The 27,737-nt window shown below is 55.4% G+C and overlaps 1 protein-coding gene across 1 annotated transcript; it reads right to left on the bottom strand.

The window, feature by feature from the left end:
• Positions 1 to 1,407: 1,407 nt before the first annotated feature.
• On the bottom strand, positions 1,408 to 17,168 carry GAL3ST2 (galactose-3-O-sulfotransferase 2). The gene is made up of 4 exons (XM_049888875.1): positions 17,078 to 17,168; positions 3,954 to 4,040; positions 2,391 to 2,658; positions 1,408 to 2,226 (listed from the first exon to the last, which is right to left on the bottom strand). The coding sequence occupies exons 1-4, from the start codon at positions 17,101 to 17,103 to the stop codon at positions 1,408 to 1,410; spliced, it is 1,200 nt and encodes a 399-aa protein (XP_049744832.1). The 5' UTR covers positions 17,104 to 17,168.
• Between the last annotated feature and the right edge of the window lie 10,569 nt (positions 17,169 to 27,737).

The following is a 27,737-nucleotide window of genomic DNA, read 5'->3' as shown; positions in this document are numbered from 1 at the left end:
AATTCTAGTGGGGGGACTCAATTCAATCCATAACACCCACAGTAGCTAAGGTCCTGTTTTCTTTGAGAGTTGGCTGATCCTGCCTGACGCCCAGCAAGCTCACTGGGGCTGAAGAGCTGAAGTCTTTCTTCAATTCGGGACAATTTTTTGTTCTCTTTGTTTGACTAGTTTCTTATCCATCCCCCTTAGTTGGTTACCCCGGCTGTGCTTCCCTAATCTACTTCCTCTTGGGATTCCCCTGTGTGCTGTCCCTGGGCAGAAGACAGTTGCTCCTTGGGGTGGTCCCCTGGCTGAGCTCAGCTGTCAGCAGTCAGTGTCCATCTACTCTTTACTGTCTCTATTCCATTTTTTGGAAGCCATTTCTTCAATCTCCAAATACTTTTATTCTCAAATTGACTCAGTAATATCTCTGCTAAGCTCCTTGAAGCGCTCTTTCTAAAGTCCCCTCCGTTAAATCAGCATCCCAGGTAGCCACCTGTTCTGACCATCTGGGGTCCCCCCCTCTTTGCAATGCTAATTTCCCTAAAAAGCCCAGAGGGTTTCCCTCTGTCACCCTCCTGTGGGGACACTCCTAGACACAGAGCAACCTCAGCAGTTCACCAGCCCCCCTGCGGGGACCTCAGGGCTGAGGGGCCATACAGCCAGATGGAAGTAGGGAGCTTCCCCCCAGGCTGAGCCTCCAGGACAGCGTGTGGGGGCAGCTCCGTTCCTCAGTTGCTCCAGGCACCCTGCTTTTTCCCGAGCCTGGTGCTGGGTATGGCAGGGCCAGATTGCCCAATAAGCAAGGTATGCATGGGCCCAGTTGTGCTTTCCCACCAATCTGCAGCACACAATCAAAAATGTGGTGAAACCCGTATGAAATTGCTCACCCCAGATTAGCGAGTAAATACAACCAAGCCCGTTTGTAGCTTGTTTAATGCAAGCTGGTGCACACCTTGCTTACTGGATGGTCCTACTCTGCCTGTGAACCTCTGCACCAACAGCAAGGTCCCAGCTGCCAGGGGTCACATCCTCCCAGGACCTGAGCCCCAGGCGCCCACACCTCTCCAGGTTTCCTGGGTCCAAGTTCTTTCAATGGACAGTGTGTGAACATGTAACTCATTTTTGTTTTCTTGTGAGACCTGTAACAGATACTACACAAGGCAGCACATTCCCAGGCCAGCATGCATGCCGTCCTAGATGGAGGGTCTTCCCCAAGAGGTCGCCCACAGGGGGAGGACCCTGGGGAGTGTCTCTCATAGGTGCCTTCACCCTAAAGGGCAGCAGTTCGGCCAGGTCTGGGTCTTCCAATTGCCCAGAGCCCTGCTCTGAGCACCAGGCGGTGCCCCGGACTGGCGGGTGGGCGGTAGGGGGTAGAGGGGCACGGAGATAGGGGCGTTGTCCCAGGGGCTCTGCCCCGAGCCAGCCCTACCCCTTCAGAAATGTGATGGTCTTGGGGGGCTTTCCCGGGAACTGCAGGGCGTACAGGCGAGCCATGTATTGGAGCTCGGGCATGACCATTCTCTGGCACAGCTGCAGCGTCTCATTGTCCAGGCCCAGCCGCAGGTTGTAGCCCAGGATGTCAGCCTCCCCGGACTGGTAGGGCTTCAGCTGGAGGTCCTTGATCTGAGACTGCTTCTTGGGTGCCCCGTCCTGCACGCACAGGTCGGTGAGCCGGTGCCGCCGCTCCTGCAGCAGCGCCACCTGGTTGCGCAGCCGCCGTGGGCCCAGCTCTGTGTGAATCCTGGCCCAGAAGGTGCGGTTGAAGTACTGGTAGAGGTGCCAGTCGAGCGCGCACCACCGCTTGGCGCGCTCCTGGTCCTGGGGAGTCAGACTGGTGACGCTGCTCTGGCTGCGAGAGTTGAGCTTGAAGTAGGCCACGTCGTCCAGCGTCCAGTGCAGGACGTGGCTCAGCAGCACCATGGACTCGTCGAAGTACTCTGCAATGAGGACCAGCTGGAAGTGCCGCTCCACCTCCGCGATGCGCGCGCGCACGTAGCCGTCCTCCGGCCAGGCGTTGTTGTCGAAGCCGAAGTCGAACCACATGTTGTTCCTGGCGTAGGCGTTGTTCAGGCTTGCGCTCCTATTGTAGTAGGTCCACGGGGAGGCCAGGAAGGCGCTCAGGTTCCTCGCGGCCTGGAAGGCGGGCACGTAGCTTTTGTAGTAGATGAAAGACGACTCCAGCTGGGAGACCGGGTTCCGGAGGATGGAGAAGTAGAAGGTGTCCTCAGGCATGACCTTCTGCACCTGTTTGGGGACAGAGGAGAGGGTGCGTGACTCTCCTGGGCGGTGCTCCCGGTATTCACACCTGCCAGGGGCAGAGGGCACACCTGAGCCCAGCGCCGACCCCTGCCCTGGCCCCTAGGAGGCTCCGCCCCCCCAGCCAAGAGGCCCCTCCCCTGCAGCCGCACCTCTGGCGGGTTGAACCTCAGGTGGTTGCACATGATGTTGAAGCGTCTCTGCTGGCCGGGACCCCCCTGCTCGCTGCCCTCCACGTAGCGCGCCAGGAAGAGCCAGGGGTAGCCCAGGTGGAAGCGCGCACCTTCGGGCAGCGCCGCCGACAGGTTGTGCTTTTCCGCGAAGCGCAAGAGCACGTTGAACACGGTGCTGCTGGCTGTCTTGTGCGTTTTGAGGAACATGATGTTGGTGACAGGCGACTTTGCAGTCCCCCGGGCCAGGCTAGGGAAGGACAGCACCCTTTATCGAGGCAGTGCGTGCCCCCACCGGAGACCCCCAGACCTGTGCCCCAACTCAGCAGCCCCCAACCCAAGACCCCTAGCCTTGTGTCCCCAACCCTGTGCCCCAACCCAGCAACACCCAACCCTGCAGCCCCAAGGGACCCACTGGGCACAGGATGGGATTCCTTCCTCTGTCCTCTGCCTGGGGGTGTTGGGAGTGGGGGAGTCACTGCTTGAGGAGCTCTCACCCCCAAAGAAATGGAGACCAGCATGGTAGCTCAACCCCCCCACAATGTCCTCCTTGGCTCCTAGGACACCAGCCTGGCTCTCAGTTGCCCCCAGAGGCCTTTCTTGGCTGACCCTTCGTGCAGGATGGAGTGGACACTGGTGCCTACTCCTGTAGGCCATCACAGCATCACACGAATGTGCACATCTGGCCTGGAGCTGCAGGCTCCCCCAACCCACCCCTTGTGGTCCAGGGGCTCTGGGCTGAGGCCACTCTGGGTCCCCATGTCCAGCCCCTGAGCCCATCCTCCTGCCCCTGTGCAGTGCCACAGAGGGTGACTGGCTGCCCTTGGGGCCTCCCCCCACCCAGCCTGGCCCAAAGGGTGTTGGCGCCCCCTTCCTTCCGTGGAAATCCCACTGGAAGGGGACCTGGCTGGGGGCTGGGCCAAGAGACCCCAGCAGGTCGGACCTGGCAGCGTGGTTGGCTGTGGGGATGCATGGAGCTCCAGGACAGGCACTGACCTTGGTCCTCCAGACCTCACCCCTGGGCTGAGACAGCATGGGCCCCTCTGTTCTTGGAGCCTGGTAGAGCACCCAGAGGCTGGCCCTGCTCCCAGCATCTGATGCCCTCCGACAATCCCATGGACCAGACCCCACCTCCCAGAGGAGACCACAGGAGGCTGGCCCTGCCCCCAGTAGAGGCTCTGTGACCACCCATTGAATAATCAGAGACCTTAGGGTCCTTCTTTGGCAACCTCACCCAAGGGCCCATGCAGCACCTCTGGCACCCATAAAATGTGGGAAGGGGGCCAGGAGGGCAGGAGGGCAGTCCCCCAGGAGGATAATGGGTCCCAGCAGGGAAGGGCTCACACCTCCTCTGATAGAGGGGAAACTGAGGCACAGCAGGGAGGTGTAAGCTCCCAGGGTCACCCCACCAGAACAGGTAGGGGCCACTGAGGCAGGTGGGCCAGAAGTCCTGGCCCTGCTCCCAGGGTCTGCTCCCAGGGCTGTCAGGGCAGGGGACACCAGGGTGGTGGCCTCCCAGAGCCTGGGGGCCAGTGCAGGACTTACGGTGTGAACAAACCCAAGTCCAGGTGCAGAAAGCCGACCAGTAGGAACAGAGTCAGGACCAGCAGGATGAGAGTGCCCTGGAAGTACCTGTGGGCAGGGACAGTCCCAAGTCAGGGGCACAGGAGGGGCAGCTTCATGCCAGCCCCCACCTCCACAGGCCCCAACACCCACTGTGCACCCAGGCAGGGCCAGAAAAGGGACCAGGACGGGCATGAATCAGAACCTGACCCCCCTCAGCCACCCGACCCACTGCTCATAGCTCAGGAGCCAGAAGCCGAGCAGCTGGCCGAGCCCCCACACTAGGCGTGGGAGCGGGAGCTCCATGGGCTGACAGGAGTGGAGGGGAGAGTGGATTAAAGATGCTCGGCCCACACAGGACCCCCAGGAGACTGACGACCAAGTGATACCCAGAGCTCGGCACATCGGGGCTGAAGAGGAGGGGCCAGCAGATGGCAGCAGGGACAGAGGGCCTGGACGGCCAGGCCTGGGTGCCAGGAACTCAGCAGGTGTGCACAGGCAAAGGTCCCTGGCCCAGACGCCTAAAGAATTCACAGCAGCTCCCTGCTCACCTCTGTCCCCCTCCCTCAGCTCCAGCCACCTCCTCTTCCTCACTGTTCTGACCTCAGGGCCTTTTCAAGTGCTATGCCTTTGGCCAGGACCACCAGTTCTTCACACAGCTCACCCTCTTGGTCTGACCTCTGCTTGGTTCTCACCTTCCCTAGGGGCCCTCCCTGACCTCCTAAACATGAAATGCTGACCCTCCCTGCCTTGTGTTTCCCTCAGCCTCACGGCCACCTGATAGGTCTGCCCGCTAGCAGGCAAGCTCCAGGGGCATGCTGACATCCCCTGGGGAGAACAGCTACACGTGCTGGCTGCTCACTTGATAGCTGCTGAATGAATGAATAAACAAAAGCAAGTACACACACACCCCCACCCCCTCACAGGCCTCAGGTATGAGCAGGCGTGAGGTGGAGGGAAGGGTTTCCAACTGGAGAAGCCAATTGTTGAGATGGAACAGGCTACCGGGCGAGGACAGGCTGAGTGTGAAACATGCTGAGACGTCTCATGGGGACATCAAGCAGCCACTGAAAAAGGGGTTTGGAGCTCAGGGGAGATGCTGGTACTGGGACACCCATTTGCCACATCATCAGCATAAAAATGGCTTATCTCTGAGGACCTTGGCCACCCAGCTGAAAGAATCAGAAAACCCAGCGTGGGTTTTCCTCACAAATCTAGGATTCTGGAGAGAGGAGGCTGCAGGTACTGGCTCAAGGACCCAGTTCTCGAGGATTCAGCCCATTATGTTGAGGGTGTTGGTGTCTTGAGCACCATGCTTGCTTGCTCCTTCATAGTCACAAGATAGCTGCCGTGCTCCAGACATCACACCACCATTTGGGTCTGCAAGAAGAGGCAGAGTCGGGGCCAGCCACAACAAGGAGTCAAGCCCTTCCAGAAGCCCCTAGCAAGCCTCCACTTATATCTCGTTGGCCAGACTCAGCTTCATGGCCACCCCTAGCTGCACAGGGGTGAGAAAGCACCAACTCTGTTTTCAGAGTCTCTGTGGGGGCAAGGCAGAGGGCGTTCTGCCCTTTGTTATGTTCACATAAGCCCAAGGGAAGAGGGGGCTGGGCTGGAGGCAGATGTGTCTCTGAAGGTCTTACAGGTGCCACACTCACATGTGGGCCATGCGGCAGCGAGGCCCAGAGGACACACCTGCACCACTTGTGGCAGCAAGTGCCGCCATCGCTGGTCCCAATGCATTTGCCCTACAGCCAGTCCCAGTGCTCTGCCCAGTCCCAGGCCAGCAAGCAGCCCAAGGGAGCTGGAGGTGAGCCTGCCACCCCAGTGAGCAGGGCAGCCCCTCCAGTCCTTACGGCATGGGACCTTGTCCTCAGGAGTGCCGAGTGCCCAGGTTTCATCCCAGGCAGGGTCCCTGTACAACCATTGCTTCCCAAGCTCCCAGTGCCCATCTCCGCTGTCCTTATCTCACCAGCAACCCTGAAATCAGAACTCCGCATGCAACCATCTGCCCACATCCCACCTGGATATGCCTACTGGGGTGGCTCCCGGGCTGCGCGTCTGGGGGCTCCTCACAGCTGGTAGCCCCCGGGGGAGCTCGTGAGCTCCACCCACAGCTACTGGGTTCTGCATGTGGGATTTGTGAACCAGACCGTTCTGGGATGTGGAGCCTGAGCCGACACTCAGGGGTATAGGGATAAACACTGCCCTAGGGGCTCAGGCCACAGGGCATAGTGGCATTTAGTTATTGTCCCTCCATCTTCGATAAATGCCCACTATCTTGTAGTCTCATTACGGATCCCAGCCCCGCACACTAAGGTCACTCTTGCATGCGAAGTATTTTTGGCCCCAGATATTCCATTGAGCAGACCACATCCAATGCCCAGGAGGGCATGGCACAGTCACCAATGCATCTCACCTGGCCCCTTTGCCACCTGGACACAGGAACAAGTGCGGAGGTGGCTGCAAGGGCCTTTTGCCTTCCCCAGGTGGGTCAGAGGTCATCTGAGCACAGCCACCCCTTTCTCACCCCCACCTTCATCATGCGCACACTGCTTGTCACAGTGAAACCTCCCCTTCTTGGTGACCTTCAGTTGGTGAGCTCACCTGTCCCCAGACACATCTAGGAATGTTGCGCAATTGTCCTTTCAAAGGCAGTTCTGAGTTTCACAGCCTTTAGACCAAAGTATCTTCTCCAAAGTGAAACCTGAGGAGATTAGCTGGGCAGCTGGTAAACACCCTGGAAAGTGAGCTGCCTCCTGAGGCTGCTCCTTGGGAAAGATCTGAGATGGGCCAGGTAGGCTTCAGACCCCCTGTGTTTGAAGGAGAAAGAAAAGAGGGGTCTGGACCCCATCTGCTGTGGTATAAGTGTCCACAGCAGGGCCTCTGGCCCCTGCCTGGCAGGCACCCTGTGGCTCCAGTGACTGGGAGAGGGAGTTGGTACCCCAGGTGGCCCCTAAAGGGTGGAAATGGACCATGTGGCTGAGGGATGGGGTTAGACCCCTCAATGCAGGAAGTTGAGATGCAGGGCCAAGTAGACCAGGCACTGTACTTGGACTCAAAAAGCCTAGAATCTAGAGGAATTGCAGGAAAGAGTTTATGATGGCAATATGGCCAGGATAAATCTAGATATGTCCTCACTGTGCCAAAGGCTCTGTGCCTTTTACTCAAGATTCCAAAGTGCTTTGCAAAGGCTGTACCAGTCCACACACCAGCAAGAGTGAGGGCGACAGCATGGGGGCATATGTGCCTTGGCTTTGGACAGCTACAGGGTCTTCCACTCGGGGAACTCCTAAGCACTCTGAAAAGCCCTATGTAAAAGATCCAGGGTAAAATGTTGGCAAAGAATACTGAACATGGCATGGACTGCCGAAAGAACAAATGAATCTGTCTTGGAAGAAGTACAGCCAGGATGTTCCTTAGAAGCAATGATGGTGAGACTTTGTCTCTTGTACTTAGGACATGTTACCAGGAGGGACCAGTTCCTGGAAAAGGACATCATGCTTGGTAGAGGGTCAGTGAAAAAGAGGAAGACCCTCAAAGAGATGGATTGACACAGTGACTGCAACAGTGTGCTCAATCGTAACAATGATCATGAGAGTGGCACAGGACCGGGCAGTGTTTTGTCCTGTTGTACAGAGTCATGCAGTGCAATGAATCACTTAATGTGGCCCTTCTAGCCATAGTCTTTGTGACTCACACACAGTGATTGAGTGGGACTATACAAATATGTATGGAACCTGTGATGATTGGTGTTGTGCGTTGGCTTGACTAGGCCATGATTCCCAGTATTGTGTGGCTGACTTCCATTTTATGATCTGATGTAATTATCCTAATTATCCTCCATCTTATCTGTTGTACATTCTAACCTCTATACGTTCATGAGGTAGGATTAGTGTGGGCTGTATCTTGAGTCACAGCCTTGCAGGAGGAGGTGACTCAAGTCTCACCCTTACTCAATCACCCCATTCCCTGGGATGTGGCTTGCATCCAGTGTATACGTGCAGGTGCTCTTGGGGGCTCTCTCTTTCTCTGCATTGGGGTCCTGCATCTGGCTTGTCACTATCCAACCTCTGGTTCTTGGGACTTGAGCCAGCAGCTTGCCATTTGACCTGCTGATTTGGGTTTGTCAGCCCCTGTGGCCACATGAGTCAGGAGGAGCCTATGCCTGACCCATGGATCTGGGACTTGCCAGCCTCCACTACTGCCTGAGCCATTTCCTTGATAGGGTTCATGGTTTCTGTGAGACATTGCTCAAACTACAGAACCCAAAGACAGGAAGGAGAATACTGAGGTGTTATAGATTGAATTGTTTCCCCCAAAAAATATGTGTAAACTTGGCCAGGCCATAGTTCCCAGCATTGAGTGATTGTCCACCATTTTGTCATCTGATGTGATTTTCCTATGCATTATAAATCCTACCTTTATGACATAGGAGTGGCCAAGAAATCAAAAGACCCGTTGCATTGGGCAAATCTGCAAAAGATCTCTTAAAAGTGTTGAAAAGCAAAGATGTCACCTTGAGGACTAAGGTGCACCTGACCCAAGCCATGGTGTTTTCAATCACCTCATGTGCAAGGGAAAGCTGGACAATGAATAAGGAAGACCAAAGAAGAATTGACGCCTTTGAATTATGATGTTGGCGAAGAATATTGAATATAACGTGTATTGCCAAAAGAATGAAGAAGTAAAACCAGAATGTTCCTTAGAAGCAAGGATGGCAAGACTACATCTCACATACTTTGGACATGTTATCAGGAGGCATCAGTCCCTGGAGAAGGACATCATGCTTGGTAGAGCAGAGGGTCAGCAAAAAAGAGGAAGACCCTCAACCAGATGGATTGACACAGTGGCTGCAACAGTGGGCTCAAGCACAGCAACGATTTTGAGGGTGGCGCAGGACCGGGCAGTGTTTTGTTTTGTTGTGCACAGGGTCTCTGTGAGTCGGAACTGACTCAAGGGCCCCTAACAACAAAGACAACATGACGATAATGAGACAGGATTAGCGGCAGTTACTTTAATGAGGCAGGACTCAATCTACAAGATTAGGTTGCGTCTTGAGTCAATCTCTTTTGAGATATAAAAGGGAAGCGAGCTGAGAGACAGAGGGACCTCCCACCACCAAGAAAGAAGCACTGGGAGCATAGTGCATCCTCTTGACCTGGGGTCCCTGCACTGAGAAGCTCCTGGACCAGGAGAAGATTGATGACAAGGACCTTCCTCCAGAGCCGACAGAGACAGAAGGCCTTCCCCTGGAGCTGGCACCCTGAATTTCGACTTCTAGCCTCCTAAACTTTGAGAGAATAAATTTCTGTTTGTTAAAGGCGTCCACTTGTGGTATTTTTGTTACAGCAGCACTCAGATGACTGAGATGTGAGGGAGGAGAAGTAATTGACGTTACAGATGACGGAGAAGTACAGCAGTTCTCAACATTAACCTCCATCTCATAGGAGTCAGCTTTGTGCTGATCCTTATAAAACAAATTATTCATTCAGGTCACTACGAGTTGGAGCTGACTCAACAGCTCATAACAACAACGAAGTCCATTCAGGGATTTTACCAAATTGCTGTATCTGATCCAGAGTTATTTTTACTAGTCAGAGTTACGTCAGCAGCGAATGTGCAGCCTTTCCTCTTTCTGGCCACGTCCACTTTCCACAGCTCCCTGGTGGCCAGGACCTCCAAGGTGACTGGAAGTGGCATGGGAGGAAGGTATCCTAGGCAGCTTCCAATTTCAGTCTCGTGGATTTGGTGGTGTGTCTTTCTCACTCATGACACATTGCTGAGTCTTTGCTGAAGGTCTCTACTTTAAGTTCTGTCCATTCCCAGTGGCCTTGGCTTCATCAGGCACAAGCACCAGATCTCAAGGCCAAGCCCCACAGAGCCCTGACGGTTGCCGCTGAGGAGAAGCCCCGGGGTGGGAGCTACCGGCCCAGCCACGAGAGATACCCATGTCCTATGTCTGGTGAGCAGTGGCCTCCACTTCCTTGTGGTATGGGAAGGTTGGCACAGCCTGTCCAGTGCAGCCTGTGACAGACCTTTCACCTGCTCCAACAGTCTCTCCTCACTTGGGGGTGAAGGTGCAGCTCGAGCCTGGCCTGGCCTGGACAGTACTCCTCAAAGCCTCCTGGCTGAGAACCGGCCCTTGGGGCACCCTGGCCCAAGACAAGCGAGGACCCAGGAGTGGTGGGTGGGAGAGGAGGAAGGAGTGGGGATAGGGAGGGGGATCCACAGCCTTACCTCCTATAGGGGTAGACCTGGCTTTGCAAGACTGGCCAGAGCCTCACCCCACCCAGCCACTGGCTGACCCCAGCACATGGGAAGCCTGGTCATCCAACAGCCCAGCCCCAACTGGAGCCAATTCTTCCCAGTGACCACCTGCCCCTTGCTCTTGGCCCTTCACCACCAGCCAAGCTCTCTCTGGCTTCCGGTTTCACCTGCCTCCCTCATTCATTCCCTAGCCCCACTCAGACTGCCCCAGCTCTATGCCTCCCCCATCAGACAAGTCTTGAGCTGGCCCTCCTCCCTTAGAACATGGAAGTACAATAGGACACAGGGAAGTAGGTGGCTGAGGCCGTTATACCTTGTCCCTCTGACAGTGAAATCGCTTAACAGAGGAAAAGACAGCTCTGCCCCCGCAAAAGCCAACTTACACCTTCCATGATCTTCCAGGATCTCACGGAATGTGGCCATGACTCTGTTTCCTGTCATTGGACAACTTGTCAACCTAGAGTCCAGCTTGCAGAGGGCAGTGCCCTAGGGACTTTGGTGGGTTCCTAGCTACCTAAAAAAAAAAAAAATTAGTGCTAAGCTACCTAGCGTGACGGATATTCCTCCCCTAGGCCTGAAGCTACCTCTTCTCTAAGAGGCCCTGGTCATATTGGTAGGAATGGGCTCTAAAGACCATAACCAGCACCAGGGGAGCCCAAGGCTGCTGGGTAGGTAAGAGCTTCTGGCCTTTCACAGACAGAGCTGGGGACTGATACATAAAGATGGCACATGAGTGCACACAGATACTTCCAGTTCAAATCAAGACTACATCTTACCTTAGCCTCTTACAGTGCATTCAAGAGAGTTTGAGGCTGATCAAGGAAAAGGATATGACCAAAAGAGAGCAGCGTTGCACCACAAGCTATAAATTTAAAAAAAAAAAAAAGTTTTTTTTTAATTGGGACAATACACTGACAGCCACATTCAGGGGGCAATCTCCACAGCAGTAGGTCTTCCAGAAGCAGCAGAAGGGGAAGTGGGCGTGAAAACCCCAGGAAGAGAAGGGGGGGCTACATGTATCTAGACAACGTTCCTCTGAGGCCAGATGGGGAGTCTGAGTCAGAGAGCTCCCAAGGGCAGACATGGCCTGGGATTCTTACGGCTACAGGATTTATCTTACCTTTTTTTTAAACAGATAGCAAATAAAACAAACCCTGTAGTTAGGCATCATGTTTGGCTGGGTATGTAAAGCAGAGAGGCCATAAGTGGCTAAAAATCTACTTATTTGAGCTATTTTTAAAAAGAGTTGGATGTGTACAAGTTTGAGTTTGGAACCAGCGGGCTTTTCTGGGCTAACTGCATTAGCCTGTTATGGAGTTATGAAGGCGGTATGTCATTCCCGTGTACCTGAGACGGCTTATTTACAGCGGGGAATTAGACCTGAATCAATCCCTGACCCCATAAACCCAGAGTAGAACATTAACCAGGCCTGTCTCTCAATTAGGATTCCTATTGGGCATTCTTTGTTTACTACCTCTGGCTCACTTCTTCAAACACTTGGGACTTTTATGAGCTCCTTGATTAAAAAAAAAAAAAAAGGAGCTTAATAAAATGGCTACTGTTACAGATTGAATTATATCTCCCCAAAATAAGTATTGTAAATCCTAACCTCTATGACTGTGGTTATAATCCCATTTGCAAATGGTTTGTCTTTGTTATGTTAATGAGACAGGATTCAAGTAGGGTGTCTTAAGTCAATCTCTTTTGAGATAAGTTGTTGTTGTTGTTGTTAGATGCTGTTGAGTCAGTTCTGACTCATAGAGACCCTACGTACAACAGAACAAAACACTGCCTGGTCTTGCGCCATCCTCACAATCATTTCTATGTTTGAGCCCATTGCTGCTGCCACTGTGTCAATCCATCCCCTTGAGGGTCTTCTTCTTTACACTCACCCTCTCCTTCTCCAGGGACTGGCCCCTTGATAACATGTCCAAAGTAAGTGACATGAAGTCTTGCCATCCTTGCTTCTAAGGAGCATTCTGGCTGTACTTCTTCCAAGACAGATTTGTTTGTTCTTCTGGCAGCCCATGGTGTATTCAATATTCTTTGCCAACACCATGATTCAAAGGCATCAATTCTTCTTCAGTCCTCCTTATTCATTGTCCAGCTTTCACATGCATATGAGGCAATTGAAAATATCATGGCTTGGGTCAGGCGCACCTTAGTCCTCAAAATCACCTTTGCTTTTTAACACTTTAAAGGTGTCTTTTGCAACAGATCTGCCCAAAGCAATACATCGTTTGATTTTTTGACTGTTGCCATGGGTGTTGATTGTGGGTTCAAGTAAAATGAAATCCTTAACAACTTCAATATTTTCTCCATTTATCATGGTATTGCTTTATTGGTCCAATTGTGAGGTTTTTTGTTTTCTTATGTTGAGGTGTAATCCATACTCAAGGCTGTGGTCTTCTTTTGAGATATAAAAGAGGTTAAACAAGAAAGTAGAGATGGGGCAAGACTGATGCCAAGCCACATGGAGATCTCCAAGGAACCAGGAAACACATTGAAGAGGTAAGGACCTTCCTTCAGAGCCAACAGAAAGAGAAAGCCTTCCCCTAGAGCTGGCGCCCTGAATTCGGACTTCCAGCCTCCTAAAGTGTGAGAAAATAAATTTCTGCTTGTTAAAGCCACCCACTTGTGCTATTTCTGTTACAGCAACACTAGATGGCTAAGGCAGCTACACTGATGATCTGCTTGAAAACCTTACTCTGACTTTTGCAGTGAGCTCCCTTGGCCCTGAAGCCACGTGAATTAGTCCTCGCTGTTTGCAGCTGCTCAACTGGAATGACAGAGTCCTCAGTGAAAGCTCCCAGCAGCCACTTCCTCTGAGCCTCCCAGAACCTCAGACAGGGGGAGGGATCGGGCAGGGCCTTCAGTGTGAGAAACAGCCAAGGACGAAGCAGGGAAGCCGGGTCATCAGCCTGTGAGCAGTCAACCCTGCTGCAGGGGGTCCCTCCCAGACAGACTTGCAGGTGTCTGGGGAGCCCTTCCTGGCTGTGTCTGTCTCACAGACAGGAGCTGCCCATCAACACTCATTCTGTAAGATTCGATGGCTGCGCAATTCCAAGAACACAATGAAAACCACTGACCTGTACACTAAATGGGTGAGTTGTTTGGTATGCGCATTCTATCTCAACAAAGCTGTTTGCTTTTTGTAAGTTTTTTAATTAATTTTGAAGAGTTCAGCTGTTAAAAAAAAAGTGAAAGTCAATGACTATGGTAAAAATCATTAAATACAGATGAAAATTATAAACCGACATTCCTTCAGAGGGCTTTTAGCTAGAAGGAGGCTTCCTAATGGCCCTGAAGCCCTTTCTGCTTAAGCAAAAGGTCCTCTGTGGAGCTTAGAACTGGTGACGGCAAGGAGTGCCAGCCACTGGAGTCTGCCCACTAGGTAGACAAGCTATTGGGCTTGTCTCTATATAGAACCTCAGGGTGGGGCTGGACAAGGGAAGACAGATGCCACCTCACGGCAAGATCGCCAAGGAACGGCAAACTGGGGGTAGGGGGGTGATGGTTAATGCTATGTGCCAACTCGGCTAGGCCATGATTCTCAGCGGTTTGGCAGACACTGTGATCATCTTCCATTTTGTGATCTTCTATAAGCAGCCAATCAGTTGAAAGGAGCGTTTCCTTGCGGGTGTGGCCTGCCTCCAGGATATAAATGGATGTTCTGGCAAAGCTCCCTGTTTCAACCCTGCACTCCTCTGGTCACCTGACCTCCAGGTCTCGGGACACGGACCTGCAGAAATCTTTGGCCTGCCCCCTGAGCTGCAGATTTTGGGTTCATTAGCCCCTGCAACCACATGAGCCAGCAGAGATCTTCAGCCTGTAGCCTGACCCACAGATTTGGGACTTGCCAGCCCCCACAATTGTGTGAGCCATTTTCTTGAAGTCAGCCTCTCTATATATACATTTATACACGCTTCAGTGGTTTTAAGGAGCCCTGGTGGCATAGTGCTTAAGTGCTCGGCTGCTAAACAAAAGGTTGGCAGTTCCAACCCGCCAGCCCCTCTGTGGGAGAAAGACGTGGCGGTCTGCTTGTGTGAACATTCCAAAACCAACCCAAACCCAGTGCCGTAGAGTGGACTCTGACTCACGACAACCCTATAGGACAGAGCAGAACTGCCCCGTAGAACTTCCAAGGAGCGCCTGGTGGATTTGAACTGCCGACCCTTTGGTTAGCAGCCGTAACACTTAACCATTATGGCACCGAAATTAGTGCCATGGAAACCCCATGGGGCAGTTCTATGCCGTCTTATAGGGTCGCCATGGGTCAGAGTCGACTCAACAGCAGCAGGTTACTGGTTTTGCCCCTCTAGAGAGCCCAGACTAAGATGGGATATGGGGCAGCCACCATCCAGGGCCCCTGCCCTCGGCCCCTTGGCCCCTGTTTTGCAGACCCATACCTCTCTAGCTGGCCAGTGCCCTCAGGCCCCCACTGGCCCACGCTGGCCCAGGCGCATGGCCTGCTGGTGGCCTTAGCTTCAGACCCACAGACCCTGCTGTATCCACTCCACACACAGCCCTGGGTTTCCCAGGCAAGCGGCAGTGCATCAGGACCTGCCCTGGTGGGCGGCATGTCCCATTTAGTCCAGGCCCTTTCCCTTCCCCAGGGCCTCCTTGCCCCACAGAGGTGCCACTTCTCAGCACGCCAGTCACTCCTGCCCCTCAGCTGACCCAAACAAAGTCAGAGCCCACCACGCTCCCTAGGCCTCCCAGATGGGTACCATCACCTACTCAGGCCTCCAGCCTCCCAGGCAGTTCCAGGACCTCTATCAATCTCTGCCCCCAGAAGGAAGCCCACCCCAGGCCCTCGCAGTAACCTGGGCAAACACAGCCTTGTCCCTGCCCACCCCCCCACCAACCCTTCCCACCTCCAGGCTTACAGGGAGTGCTCAGCCTCCGAGTCTCCCACACAGGCCTGTCCTGCTCCTACATGCCAGAGCCTGCCAACTGGCCAAAGGGTGCCCCTACCATTACAGGCCCTCACATCAGAGGCACAATCCTGAGCCCACAGTCTGACGCCTCCCCCGACAAGTTCCCACCTTGTCTGCTGCCCCTCCGTAGCCCACTGTGGGGATGGCCCAGACTCCCATGGGTCCTGCTGCTAGATACGGCCCTGGGGCCGGCCCCAGTGTGGTGCCCAGGCTTCCCTCTACCTGCAGCTACATCCCCAACAGGTGTGTTCCTGAACCTGCCGTTTGGTCGACACGTGGCCACTGCAGTCCAGCCCAGCGGGGAGTGGGCAGGCACCCCCGTCCCCGGGCCTAGAGCCTAGGTCACCCCTACCTTGCTGGGGAACACCGGTGACACAGCAGCTCATCTGTTGCCTAGTGTGGCTCCACAGCTCACACTCCAGGGAACGTTTCTTCCCTGAAATGGGACCCTAGCCTCACCCAATGGGAAGTGCATGTTCCTGAGGCCCCAGCCACTGAGGCCAGGATGCAGAGTTCAGCCTTGGGGACACCTGGGTGCCTGTTCAACAGATGCAGACTGCATCACTTGGGCTGGATGGGGATGCCCCACGTCCAGCAGCCCTGAGCCATGTAGGCAGCAGAGGAGGGGCTGTAGGCAGGCTCATTCCCCACAGGACTCTGCCCTGTGGTGCCTCTGCCCCCAGGGTCCCTCTATCCCAGGGGTCCCTTATCTCCTCTGCATCTGTTCATCCTGCGGCCCACCACACTGGCCAGTGAGAGATGAGCCCCCAAGTGTTTGTGCAACTCAAGGAGAGTAAACAACACAGCAGGTGGCTGTGCGGGTGGCACCTGCTGGAGGTGGGTGACTCAGCACTGGAGAGGGTGTGGGCTTCACTGCCACCGGCTTTGAGCTGAGCACTTACCCTCTGCGGTCACAAGGGAACACAGACGCTGGAGCGGTCTTGGGTGGCACCGCCATCCTGCAGCTCTCCGCCAAAAGTCACCCACCCACCCAGGCTGTGCTGCGGATGGGTCATCCAGGGCACCAGCTGACCATCAGGGGCCTGGGGCAGCACAGCAACCTGACCCTCAGGAGCCCTGGGGCCACATCTTTAAAATGGGGTGACAGCATCCACGAGGGGGTGAACATCCTCACAGGAGGCTCCTACCGGGCACAGTTCCTGGGCTTCCCTGGCCTCCATGTTCCCACCAGGAAAAGCAGAGGCACAGGGGAGGGAGGGGCAGCCACACACATCAGAGTTGGCAGGACCTCCCAAAACCACCAACGAGCCAGGTCAGGGAAATGTAAGGCATTGGCAACCCACACCTTCCTCCCTCCCACCTCAGAGATGACCCTTGCTCACCCTTCAAGGAAAACAGCCAGTCCAGCTCGCAGGCACCCCTGCTTGCCTGGAGGCAGGGACCACTGGCCTCCAGGGGGGCTTGCTCTATAGCCACGGGGGTCCTCTCCCCTCTTGCCGTTGAGCATCCTAAAATACCCTGTAGGCATAGACTGGAAAGGCCAGGAGCATGGCCAGCTCACTGAGGGTCAGCACTGTGAGGAAGTGGCCAGATTGTTTCCACACAATCTACTGCCACAGGACAGTGGGCGCAGGGGCTGGCCAGACTGTCCCCACTACCCCTGCCGGCCCAGACCCTCATCCCACACCTAACCCACATAGCTGTCCCACTCAGAGGGGCACAGCCCCCCACACACAGAATGCCTCAGAAACACCGCCCGTGGTCTGAAACCAAGCCAGAGAAGGCTGGGTTCAGGGGAGGGCTGGTGGAAATGGCACCCGAACCCAAAACAACCTCATTTGAAAGACAAACACAGAACAGCTCATCTCTTCCTACTTCTCAGAATCTCTAAGAATTAAAATGCCTTTGTCCAAACCACCAGCCCCTCCGCCTTACCTCTGTGTGCCACCCGCCGACGGCATGCTGGTCCTTGGACCTGGTGAATTCAGCCAGCAGCCAGCAGTCAAGGTCCAGTGCCCAGCCACTGCCTGGCTGCTTCGAGTCCCCAAAGGGTCTAGGCTGGCCTAGGCACAGCACCAACCAGGGTATAGTCAGCAGTGCAGAGTATAAACTTGGATCCCTGAAGGAGCTCACCTGCCAGCTCAGGTGAGAGGCCCCTCCCTCCACCTAACCCCAAGTCAGAGGGTTTAACCATTCTCTTCTTGGAAGGAACTGGACCTCCTCCCAGCTCAGCACGGCAGCAGCGAGGAACCTGGGGCTTGTTCTGCAGGCCTCTCCCTGCCCATTTATCCAGGGCAGGGGGGGCGCCCAGTGGAGACCCTCGCAGGGGTGAGGTCAGCACCGTGGAAGGCCCACCTCGCAGCTCCCACCTGCTTGCTTCACCCCACCCCACTGACAGTCTCCCCTCAGGGGGCCTTGGAGGGAGCTGCCCCTTTGGGACCAGGCTCAGTGGGCCCAGAAATAAGGACAAGTCATGAGCAAATATTCTAGTCCGCATCTGAGTGTGAAATAAGGTGGAGAACCAGTCGGTAATTTTGAGGAGAAACACGGGAAGTATGGGACCAGATAACAGCTTTTTTTCCCCCTTCATTTTTTTAAAATCTTGGGCTGAAAAAGAGCTCTCCATAGAGGACATGGAGGAGAAAATAAACCGAGTACTGTAGATTTTATGGCATGAAAAGTAATTTCTTCAGGAAATAAGTCAGTATGACTCAAAGACAGCTAAACAGGGAAATGTTTCCAGCATGCTTTCAGGTGTTATCCACACAGAGGAGCGGTCTCTGCAGGACTACGAGGAAGGATCAGCACCCCCACCCTCACAACAGCCAGCTGCAGGGGCTGCTGAGCGTGGGCACCCTGCTCACTCTCTGCCAAGGTCCAGGTGTTGAACTCTGTCCTCCTGGCCTGCCTTTGGGTCCTGGTCTGGGTTCTCCCTTTTGCCTGTGTGTGGATCCTGCCCACCTTCCTCTGGGCCCGGCCAGTCTCCACGGACAGCACCTTCTCCCAAATCAGCTGAGCTCCAATCCCAGGAGCTGGCACGTGATCAGGTGGAGCCCACCCATTCCCCGCCCCTACCAGTGACAGGCATGGGGGTGGGTACGTGCCTGATGTGGCCAAAGAGATGGAAATAGAGGGATGGACTGAGGGTTGGAGGAAAGAGAGGGAGCCAGATGGCCCTTCCACTGGCCCCTCTTGCTCTGCAGGGACCCTGTGAGGACCCTCTGTTCCACCCTGTATCCGAACCCGTTGGTTGCAGTAAAAAATCTCCACAGACGGAGAGCTGAAAAGAACAGGAGCGTATTGTCTCCCAGTCTGCAGGCTGGGAGTCAGAGATCAGGGTGTCAGCCGTGTTGATTCCTCCTGAGGCTCCAAGGGAGAACCTGTTCTATTCCCTCTCCCAGCTTCTGGTACTCCCAGCCATCCTTTGTGTTCTTGGCTTGTGGCCGAATTTCTCCAGTCTCTGTCTCCGTCCCCACTTGGCCACCTTCCCTCTGTCCATCTGTCAGTCTGAGTCTCTCTCCTCTTCTTATATTAAGAACATCTGTCACTCGATTAGGGCCACCTAGCTCCAGTGTGGGGACAGTGGTGGTTCAGTGGTAGAATTCTCGCCTTCCACGCAGGAGACCTGGGTTCAGTTCCCAGCCAACACACCTCAGGCGCAGCTACCGCCTGTCCGTCCGTGGAGGCTCGCGTGTGCTACGCGGCTGCACCGGTTTCAGTGGAGCTTTCAGACTCAGATGGACCAGGAAGAAAGCCCTGAATACCTACTTCCAAAAATCAGCCAGTGAAAATCCTATGGGTCACAATGGTCCAGTCCCCTTGTGCCTGGGGTCACCATGAGTCAGAGGCTAACTTGATGGCCCTGACAACAACAGCATGTTCTCATCTAAACTCGACAGCATCTGAAAAGACCCCATTTCCACACTAGGTCACGTTCACAGATACTGGGATTAGGACTTCAACATAAAATTGCTTCCCTCAAAAAATGTGTGTCGACTTGGCTAGGCCATGATTCCCAGTATTGTGTGGTTGTCCTCCCTTTTGTCATCTGCTGTGTTTGTCCCATGTGTTGTAAATCCAATCTCTGTGATGTTAATGAGGCAGGATTAGAGGCAGTTGTGTTATTAAGGCAGGATTCAATCTACAAGATTAGGTTGTATTTTGAGTCAATCTCTTTTGAGATATAAAAGAGAGAAGCAAGCAGAGAGACAGAGGATCTCATACCAACAAGAAACAAAAGCCAGGAGAGGAGCACGTCCTTTGGACCTGGGATCCCTGTGCTGAGAAACTCCTGGACCAGAGGAAGATTGATGACAAGGACCTTCCCCCAGAACAGACAGATAAAGCCTTCCCCTAGAGCTGGCACACTGAACTTGCACTTCTAGCCTCCTAAACTGAGAGAGAATAAATTTGTTTGTTAAGGCTCCGCTTGTGATATTTTCGTTACAGCAGCATTAGACAGAATCTGTTACTGAGAGTGGGGTGCTGCTCTAACAGGCTCCTATAATGTAGAAGCAGTTTTGAAATTGTGAATGGATAGAGGCTGGAAGAATTTTAAAGTGCCTAATCTTAGGTTGCCTTGAAGAGACCATTGGTGGAATTACGAACGTCAAAGAAAATTCTGGTGAGGACTCAGAAAGAAGGGAGGAGGGCTGCTACACTGGAGACAGTGCAGACGATGTGCAGTAGCAGTAGGAAAATGGCAGTAACAGAACCAGACCAGAGTGAGACAGCACAGATTGACCCATGGAGTGAGAGAGCTGAGTGCCTTTGTCAGGCGGCTTCCTGGTAGAGTGGGGTGCCTCTGAGCACTTATTGGTGGAGCTAGGCTTGTCAACCCACAAAGCAAGACAGCTGAGTGCCTTCTGGCAGAAGTTTACTGGTGGAGTAGCATGCCTCCAGGCACTCATTTGTAGAGCTAAAGAGCTTTGGAACACTTGCCCCAGCAGAGCAGACGTGGATGATGAGCCTGGAAGGGCTGAGAAGCCAAGGAACCAGGAAGCAGAAGCGGAAGAAACAAAGAACAAAGGAAGCAGAACTGCCTCAGTCTCAAAGGATGGAGCTTCTGGGTTCTCAAAGGATGGAGTTGCCACTCAGATGGACTAGGAGAATGGGGCTACCCAAATTCGAGGGAGCAGAATTGTCACTCCAGTGGGCCTGGAAAGTGGAGCTGAAGCCCAGGGCCAAGGGGCTGCCACCCAAAATCCGGAGAGTGTGGCCAACACCCAGAGTCTGGAGGGCAGGGCCATTGCCTAAATGGTCTCAGAGAACAGAGGATTATTTTCAAGTCTTGAGAACTAATGTAAGATGTTCTGCTGACTTGCTTGGCGCCTATTATCCCTTCTTTCCCTCCAATTTCTCCCATTTGTAATGGAAATGTCTAGCTTGTGTCTGTTCCACCATTGTACTTTATAAACAGATAACTTGTATTCTAGATTTCTCAGATGAAGAGGAATTTTCAGATTTTGGACTTGGAGGTGAATTAAGGCTTTTCCTATCATATGATGGGGTGAATGTGTTTTACATGTGGCAAGGACATGAATTTTGGGGGGCCAAAGGATGGAATGTTATGGGTTAAATTGTGTCACCCAAAAATGTGTGTCAACTTCGCTAGGCCATGATTCCCAGTATTGTGCGGTTGTCTACCATTTTGTCATCTGATGTGATTTTCTTGTGTTGTAAATTCTAACTGTATGATGTTAATGAGGTAGGATTAGAGGTAGTTATGTTATTGAGGCAGGTTGTAATTTGAGTTAATCTCTTCTGAGATATAAAAGGGAGAAGCAAGCAGAGAGACAGGGGGCCTCCTTACCACCAAGAAAGCAGAGCCAGGAGCAGAGTGTGTCCTTTGGGCCTGGAGCCCCTGTGCTGAGAAGCTCCTTGACCAGAGGAAGATTGATGACAAGGATATTCCCCCAGAACAGAGAAAGCCTTCCCCTAGAGCTGGCACCCTGAATTTGGACTTCTAGCCTCCTAAACTGTGAGAGAATAAATCTGTTAAATTTGTTTAAAAAGAAAAGGCATTTTTGTTATAGCAGCACTTGATAACTGAGACAGGGGAGACAACTCGGCCCGTAGCACACAGACACATCCTTTCTGACCATTTCCAGATAGCCTGGCCGAGAACACTCTGGCCCAAATGTTCAGTCTCGCCCCCATCAGTGCGTCCTTCTCTCCAGGGCCCCTAGGGAGATCACTGGGCCAAGGAACCACAGCCAGAGGGCAGGGGGTGCACCCCCCAACAGCCCTCACCTAGCAGGGGAAGGAAAGAGGAGACAGGCCCCTGTGGACAGGGAGTGAGTCTTGGGGGCTGGGCAGGACTGCAGCCTTGATCCCCGTGCTGGCTCTTCTTCTGCCTACCTCCCCACCTCTCCCAATCCTGTCTCCGGACTGGCCACTGCCAGACCCTGCCTAACTCAACTGACCCCTGGGGGATCCCCATTCATGCTGGCCTCAGGCTGGGGGCACTGCAGGCCCTGTACCCACTCTGGGGCCCCCTACCTGACTCTATAAACTTGGGGGACCAGAATATTCTTTTCCCTCCGGGGGCCTAGCAGTGGGGTCTGGATCTGGCTGTGGTCCAGCTGACCTGGTGGGGGAAGGCCATGCCCTGGGGGCACCCCGCCCCACCTTCCTCCCCACACCCAGGTGAGGAAAGTGTAGCCAGAGACAGCGGAGGCAGCAGTAGCCCCAGGCGTGTGGGGACCAGGTGAACCCAGGCATGTTGGCAAGACACATCTTCTCACCAAGGCTGGGCTCAGAGCTCGGGGAAGTGGCCACCGAGGGGACAGGACAGTAGGAAGCCACCAGGCTGCCCAGTGCCTAGGCTGCGGCCTGTCCTTGCCCATGGACCACACTGCCTCCCTCAGTGACTGCCCAGAGCCTTTATGGGAACCACAGGGCTCCATGTCACAGCCACCAGTCTCTATCAAGCAGCCCTGTCTCTCACGAAGGCTCCGGCTGGGGGCCAGGGCAGCCCCAGAACACATGGTCTTCCCAAGTGCCCACCAGCATTCAAGCTTACTCCCTGCACGTCTGAGTCAGTCAGCAGTGCCTCTGCGGGTGCATACCTGCTGCGTGACCCCCACACAACCCTCCCCATAGCAGGAAGGCTGCAGGCACTGGTCTGTGTCCCGAGGAGGCCGGCAGAGAACGCTCCTCTCTCCTTTTCCTTCTGCCCCATGCCCCTCGGCCACGCCTTGCTAGGGGTGGTGACAGGCACAGCTCCCTGGCCAGATAAGAGCACCACTCCTTCGGTTTATTGTCAACCACGAGCTGACCCAGGTTCCTGTGTCCGAGACCCCGCCCCCTCTGTCACGCCAGGGTTCGGGGACCCCTCGGGCAGCATCCAGGGCCACGTTGTCCCCTTTCCTGTCCCCCACACATCCAAAGCCCATCTCGAAGCCCCTGTAAAGCCCATCTCCTCCCCTCCCATGTAGCTGCTGGAGGGTTCTGGGCCAGGCCCACTCTCAATGCCCCTCCGCCCCCTCTGTGGTGTGGGGTGGAGGGTCCAGGTCGGCCTGGCCTTTGCCCAGGTGGGGGCTTATCTCCCCCAGGCCTCTCACCCTGTGGCCAGAGTGACATTGCAGGCAGTACTAGGTGGGCACAGACCTAGGCAGAGGACATCCACAGCTGGGCAGGGACAGCCAGCTAGGAAGGAGCTTGGCCCTGGTGTCTGGTCAGCATAGACTCCATCCTGAGGACGGGCCTGGGCAGACAGAGGACACCCTGCCCCAAGAAGAAATGCCCCAGGTGTCAGAGCACCACAAGTAACATTCCATGGAGGCCCTGGATGGATGGCCAGCCACATGACCCTTCCCCATGGGGAAGCCCACAGCCCCTGCCGCCTGGTCACGGCCCTCTGTCCAGCTGCAGTGGGAGCTCTGGAGCCCCTGCTTACCTCCATCTGCAGCCCATGGTCATGGCGCATCCAGTCTCCCCAGCCCTCAGCTCTGCTCCCCACCGGTATCACCACCTGGATGGACCTCAAGGGCCCCAGGACTGGGTGCAGAGGGAGGACAGGGAGCAGTCCCGCCCCATGCTAACACAGCAGACACGGGTGTGGCGCACTGGCTGGCAGCAGCCTCCACCTGGCACTCCCTCGTGCGTTCCTCATCTGGGAATCAGGGGAGGTGGGGGCCACTTGGACCTTCTAAAGGGAACTTCCCCTTCTCCATTTGGCTCTTCACCACAGCCCAGAAACAAGGTGGGTGGCTGCACCATCTGCTGTGATCCCCAGGGCATCCTCAGTCCTCTGGCGGGTCCACTGATCACAGAGGAGCGGTCACCCAAGCAGAGTGACTTGCTCAGGGTGCCCAGCCACCAGGACCTAGCTCCACGTCAAGACCCCAACACCCCAGACCCTGCTGACTTTGGGGCCAGGGCACAGGGGGAGGAGTCCAGGCATGGATCTGGGCCCCATGCATCTGTCATGGGCCATCTGCTGTCACCTGTATGCCCTCCTGGCTCGGACGGGACGGGGGACCATGGGACGGGGGTTGTCCAAGGCCTGCCTCCCCAGGCTCCCGTGCAGCTGATGTCCCACCGGGCAGCTGATGTCCCACCGGGCCAGGGGGAGGCAGCCCTGTGTCTGGGGCCTGGGTCTGGAGCCCCTGATGAGACAGAGCTCTGAGCGCCTCTGGCTCTGCCTGTATTGCTTTCCCGAGGCCTCATAACAATTGCCACACGCTGGGGGCTGATAGGAGCAGGAATGTATCCCCTGACAGTTTTGGACGCTGGTGTCTGAATTCATGTTGTTGGCAGGGCTGTGCTCCCTCTAACGGCTCTAGGGGAAGATACTTCCTCGTCTCTCCTGATTCCGGTGTTCCCTGACCTGCGGTGTTCCTTGACCCTATTTCCAAACAAGGTCACACTGACAGATACCAGGGTCAAGACTCCAACTCACTGGCCTCATGGCCCCTCCTGCCCTCTACAGAGGGTCCCCATCCACCTCACTGGTCCCTGTACCCTATCGGACGTGTGGCCTGGGGTCCCGTGGGTGCGAGCTTGGGGGCGAGCGACCCAGGGAGCCACGTCTTCACGTGTCTCCCCTCCCTGTGGCCCAGCCAGCTGCCCACGACCACCCAGATATTGAAGCCAAGGAAGACAGGTCATTCCTGGCTTTGAGGGCCCAGACCCCAGGCCAGTCACTGGAAGGCCCTGTGAACCGGGTTCAGGAGACTTCGGAAGGACAGCCTCTGCCCCAAGCCAAGGGGGGTGGGCAGGGGGCTGTGGGCGGGCAGGAGGGGCCATGTTCACAGACCCCTTCTTCACCAACCCCGGGATCAGGGACCAGTGTGAGGACCTTGGCCAGCTGACCAGCCACACACATTCAGAGAGAGCCCCACTGGGCAGCAGCCACCACTGTCCTATGATTGCCCTCAGCTGCCCCTGAGCCCCACATCCCTGCACCCCACAAGCCTGCACCCCACACCCCTAACCCCACACCCTACACCTCTATGCCCCACACACCTATACCCCACACCCTTGTGCCTTAACACTGCTGCACCCCACATCCCAATGTCCCATACCCCTGCACCCCACAACCCTTTGCTTTGACACCCCTACTCCCCAATGCCTCTTCACCCCACTCTGCTGAACCCCACACCCCTGCACCCCACCTGCTCCCCAACATCTCTGCATCCCACACTACTGCACCTTACACCACTACACCCCTGCACCCCACACTCCTACAACCCACACACATCCACCTCAATATCCCTGCATCCCAGGACCCTGCACCCCACACCCCTGTGCCTTGACACCCCTGCACTGCAGACCCCTGTGCCCCACACCTCCACACCCACTTCAGTGCCCAACACTCCCATGCCTAACACCCCTGGGCCCCAAGCCTCTGGTCCGTGCACATGAAACCCCCAGAACTGAGTTGGGTAGCAGGCCAGGCCAGGGGTGAGGGCACAGCCACCAAGGATCCACTGCCCCCACTCCTGCTTCCAGGCACTGAGTGGTTCTCTCCCCCCCGTTCCCCCGGTCCCCTTGACCATCTCTGTCCCCGCCAGATGTCCCACCACCCTCCCCTATCCAAGGGCCCCATGGTCACTGCAGAACCCGGAAGGTGGTTCCCAGCCCTCAGTATGTTTCTAGAACCCCAGACAGCAGGGCGACGAGAGGGATCACCTTGCCCTCCCGCCCCACCTGGAACACCCATCTGCACACCTGACGGAAGGAAGGGCACCCATAAGTCAGCCATGGACCTGCCCTCAGGCACCAAGGCACACAGCCACCAAGTTCCTGGACAGTCCCCAGGTCCGGTCCAGCCATGGCTCCTCCCCAGTGCTCTCACCACACCTCTGGTACAGCTCAGGGACTTAACGCTGATCACCCTCCATACACACAGGGAGGCCCAAGTACAGAGAGGGACATCTCTCCCTCTCTCTCTCTGACACACACACACACACACACATACACACACACAGAGCTTGGCCAGAGAGAAGGAGCCTCAGCAAGCCATGGACAGCATCCTCCAACCCAAAACACCCATGTGGCAGCCAAGCGGGCAGTAGGGTAACCGCCTCCTGGAAACGGGGACCCAGCACTGGGCCCTGTCCCTCCTGCGGCCCAACCTCTGCACCTGTCCTGCACCCGCTGTCATGGTGGACTGAGCCCATGGCCCAGCAGGGACCCCTCCTCAGGCTGGAGGCTCCATCCCAGGCGCCCACCTCCTGCACAGCCGCCCCACTCTCCCAGAATCCATCGCGTGTAAGGGGCACTCCCAGGCACCCGCCTGAGGGTCTGTTCCCACGGCTGCCTCTTTGGGCACAGCAACAAGCACCCTGACCCCACTCAGGCCATCCCTGAGCCTCAGGCTGCATGCGTCTTCCTGGGGCTCCCACGGCTCAACCACAGAGGGGCCATGGAGCGGCCACCCCCAGGGCTGCAGGACACCAGGCCCACCCTCTCCCTTGGATGGTCCATCAGGGACAGCCTGATCACCCACACTCAGTGTGCTGTCCTTCCGTCAGGAACCCTGTGTGGCCGTCCCTGCCCACCATCAAGGGTCTCTGCCAGTGACCCGGGGAGGGTCCTCCCAACACTTCAGTCCCCTTTGACTGCAAAGGTGGGTGCTGGCCACTTGGGGAGGCCATTCAGGCGCAGCCAACATGTCATGAGTGCAACATGACGGCAGAGCCGTGGGCATTCTCAGGGAGGCTGGGGTTGGGGCTCTAGAAGGAGTCACCGTGGGTTGAGAAAGAACAGGTACACCCGCCACCCCAAAGCTCCGGCTGGGCTTGGCCTTGTGCTGACTCAGAGAAGCTGGAGGCCTCGCCTGGACCCTTCCAAGGGAACCACTCCCTTTCCAGGCCCACCTGTGGATCCTCCCACCCCAGCCAGGCTCTGCCCTGGGCTCAGCCCTCCAGCACCATCCACAGGCCCTGTAGCCCCTCAGAGCCTGGGCCAGGTGGTTCACGCTACCCCATGAAGGGGGCTGCAGGGCAGAGTCGGAGGCTCCGACCACCCCAGCCCAGGCACTTCCCAAGCCTATCCATAGGAAGGAGCTGGTGTCAGCCTTCTGAGTTCATAGAGAACACACCTGCACACACAACTGCACACATACATCAGGGGAACAAACAGACACACATGAACACAGACACACTCACACACACCCATGCACACCTTTACACACGTTCACAACCCAGAGATACACACACACACATGAACATGCACACACATACACAAATGCACACCTTTACACACACATACACATTCACACACCCAGAGGTACACACACAGGCACACATGAACACGGACACACTCACACACCCATGCTCACCTTTACACGCATATTCACACACCCAGAGGTACACACACAGACACACATGACCACAGACATATGCACACTTACACACACCCAGACACACACAGGCACATAAACAGACGCCCAGACACACACACACACACCCCCCCAGACACACGGACATGCTCACATACACACACAGTCCATAGACACCCATACACAGATGAACACAGACACGCTCACACACACACATGCACACACCCACAGACACACATACACACAAGAACATAGACACGCTCACACACACACACAACCCACAGGGACACAGACACACATACATACATGCTCACACAGATGCACGCACTCACACACACATCCTCGCATGCACGCAAGTACCTCCCAAGGACAGTGAACCTCCCCTCGCCCTTAGGGTTCCTCGACTGAGACTGGTTGGCATTTGGTGCGTGGCTGACAGAACAAGGGCCCCCAAAATGTCGGTGTCCTAACCCTGGAACCTGTGAATATGTCAGTTTCCATGAGAAAGGGGGGATGAAGGTGGCAGATGAAGTCAGCTAATCAAATAGGAAGGCCACCCTGGACTGTGGGGGTGGACCCAGTGCAATCACAGGGGCCTCGGATGTGTAGGGCCAGAGTGATGTGTGGACTTGACCAGCCGCTGCTGGCCTTGAAGGTGGGGGAGTGGCTGCGAGACCCAGAATGCTGTAGCCTCAGAATCTGGCAAGGCGGGAGACAGATTCGCCCAAGGCCTCCAGAAGGAAATAGCCCTGCGACGCCTCGATCTTAGCTGGGCATCTGTGAGACAGGCACTGTGTGTTGTCT

This window comes from Elephas maximus, chromosome 6 (assembly GCF_024166365.1).
Source record: "Elephas maximus indicus isolate mEleMax1 chromosome 6, mEleMax1 primary haplotype, whole genome shotgun sequence".
Taxonomy (NCBI): Eukaryota; Metazoa; Chordata; class Mammalia; order Proboscidea; family Elephantidae; genus Elephas; species Elephas maximus.
This window is presented reverse-complemented; position numbering and strand designations above follow the sequence as displayed.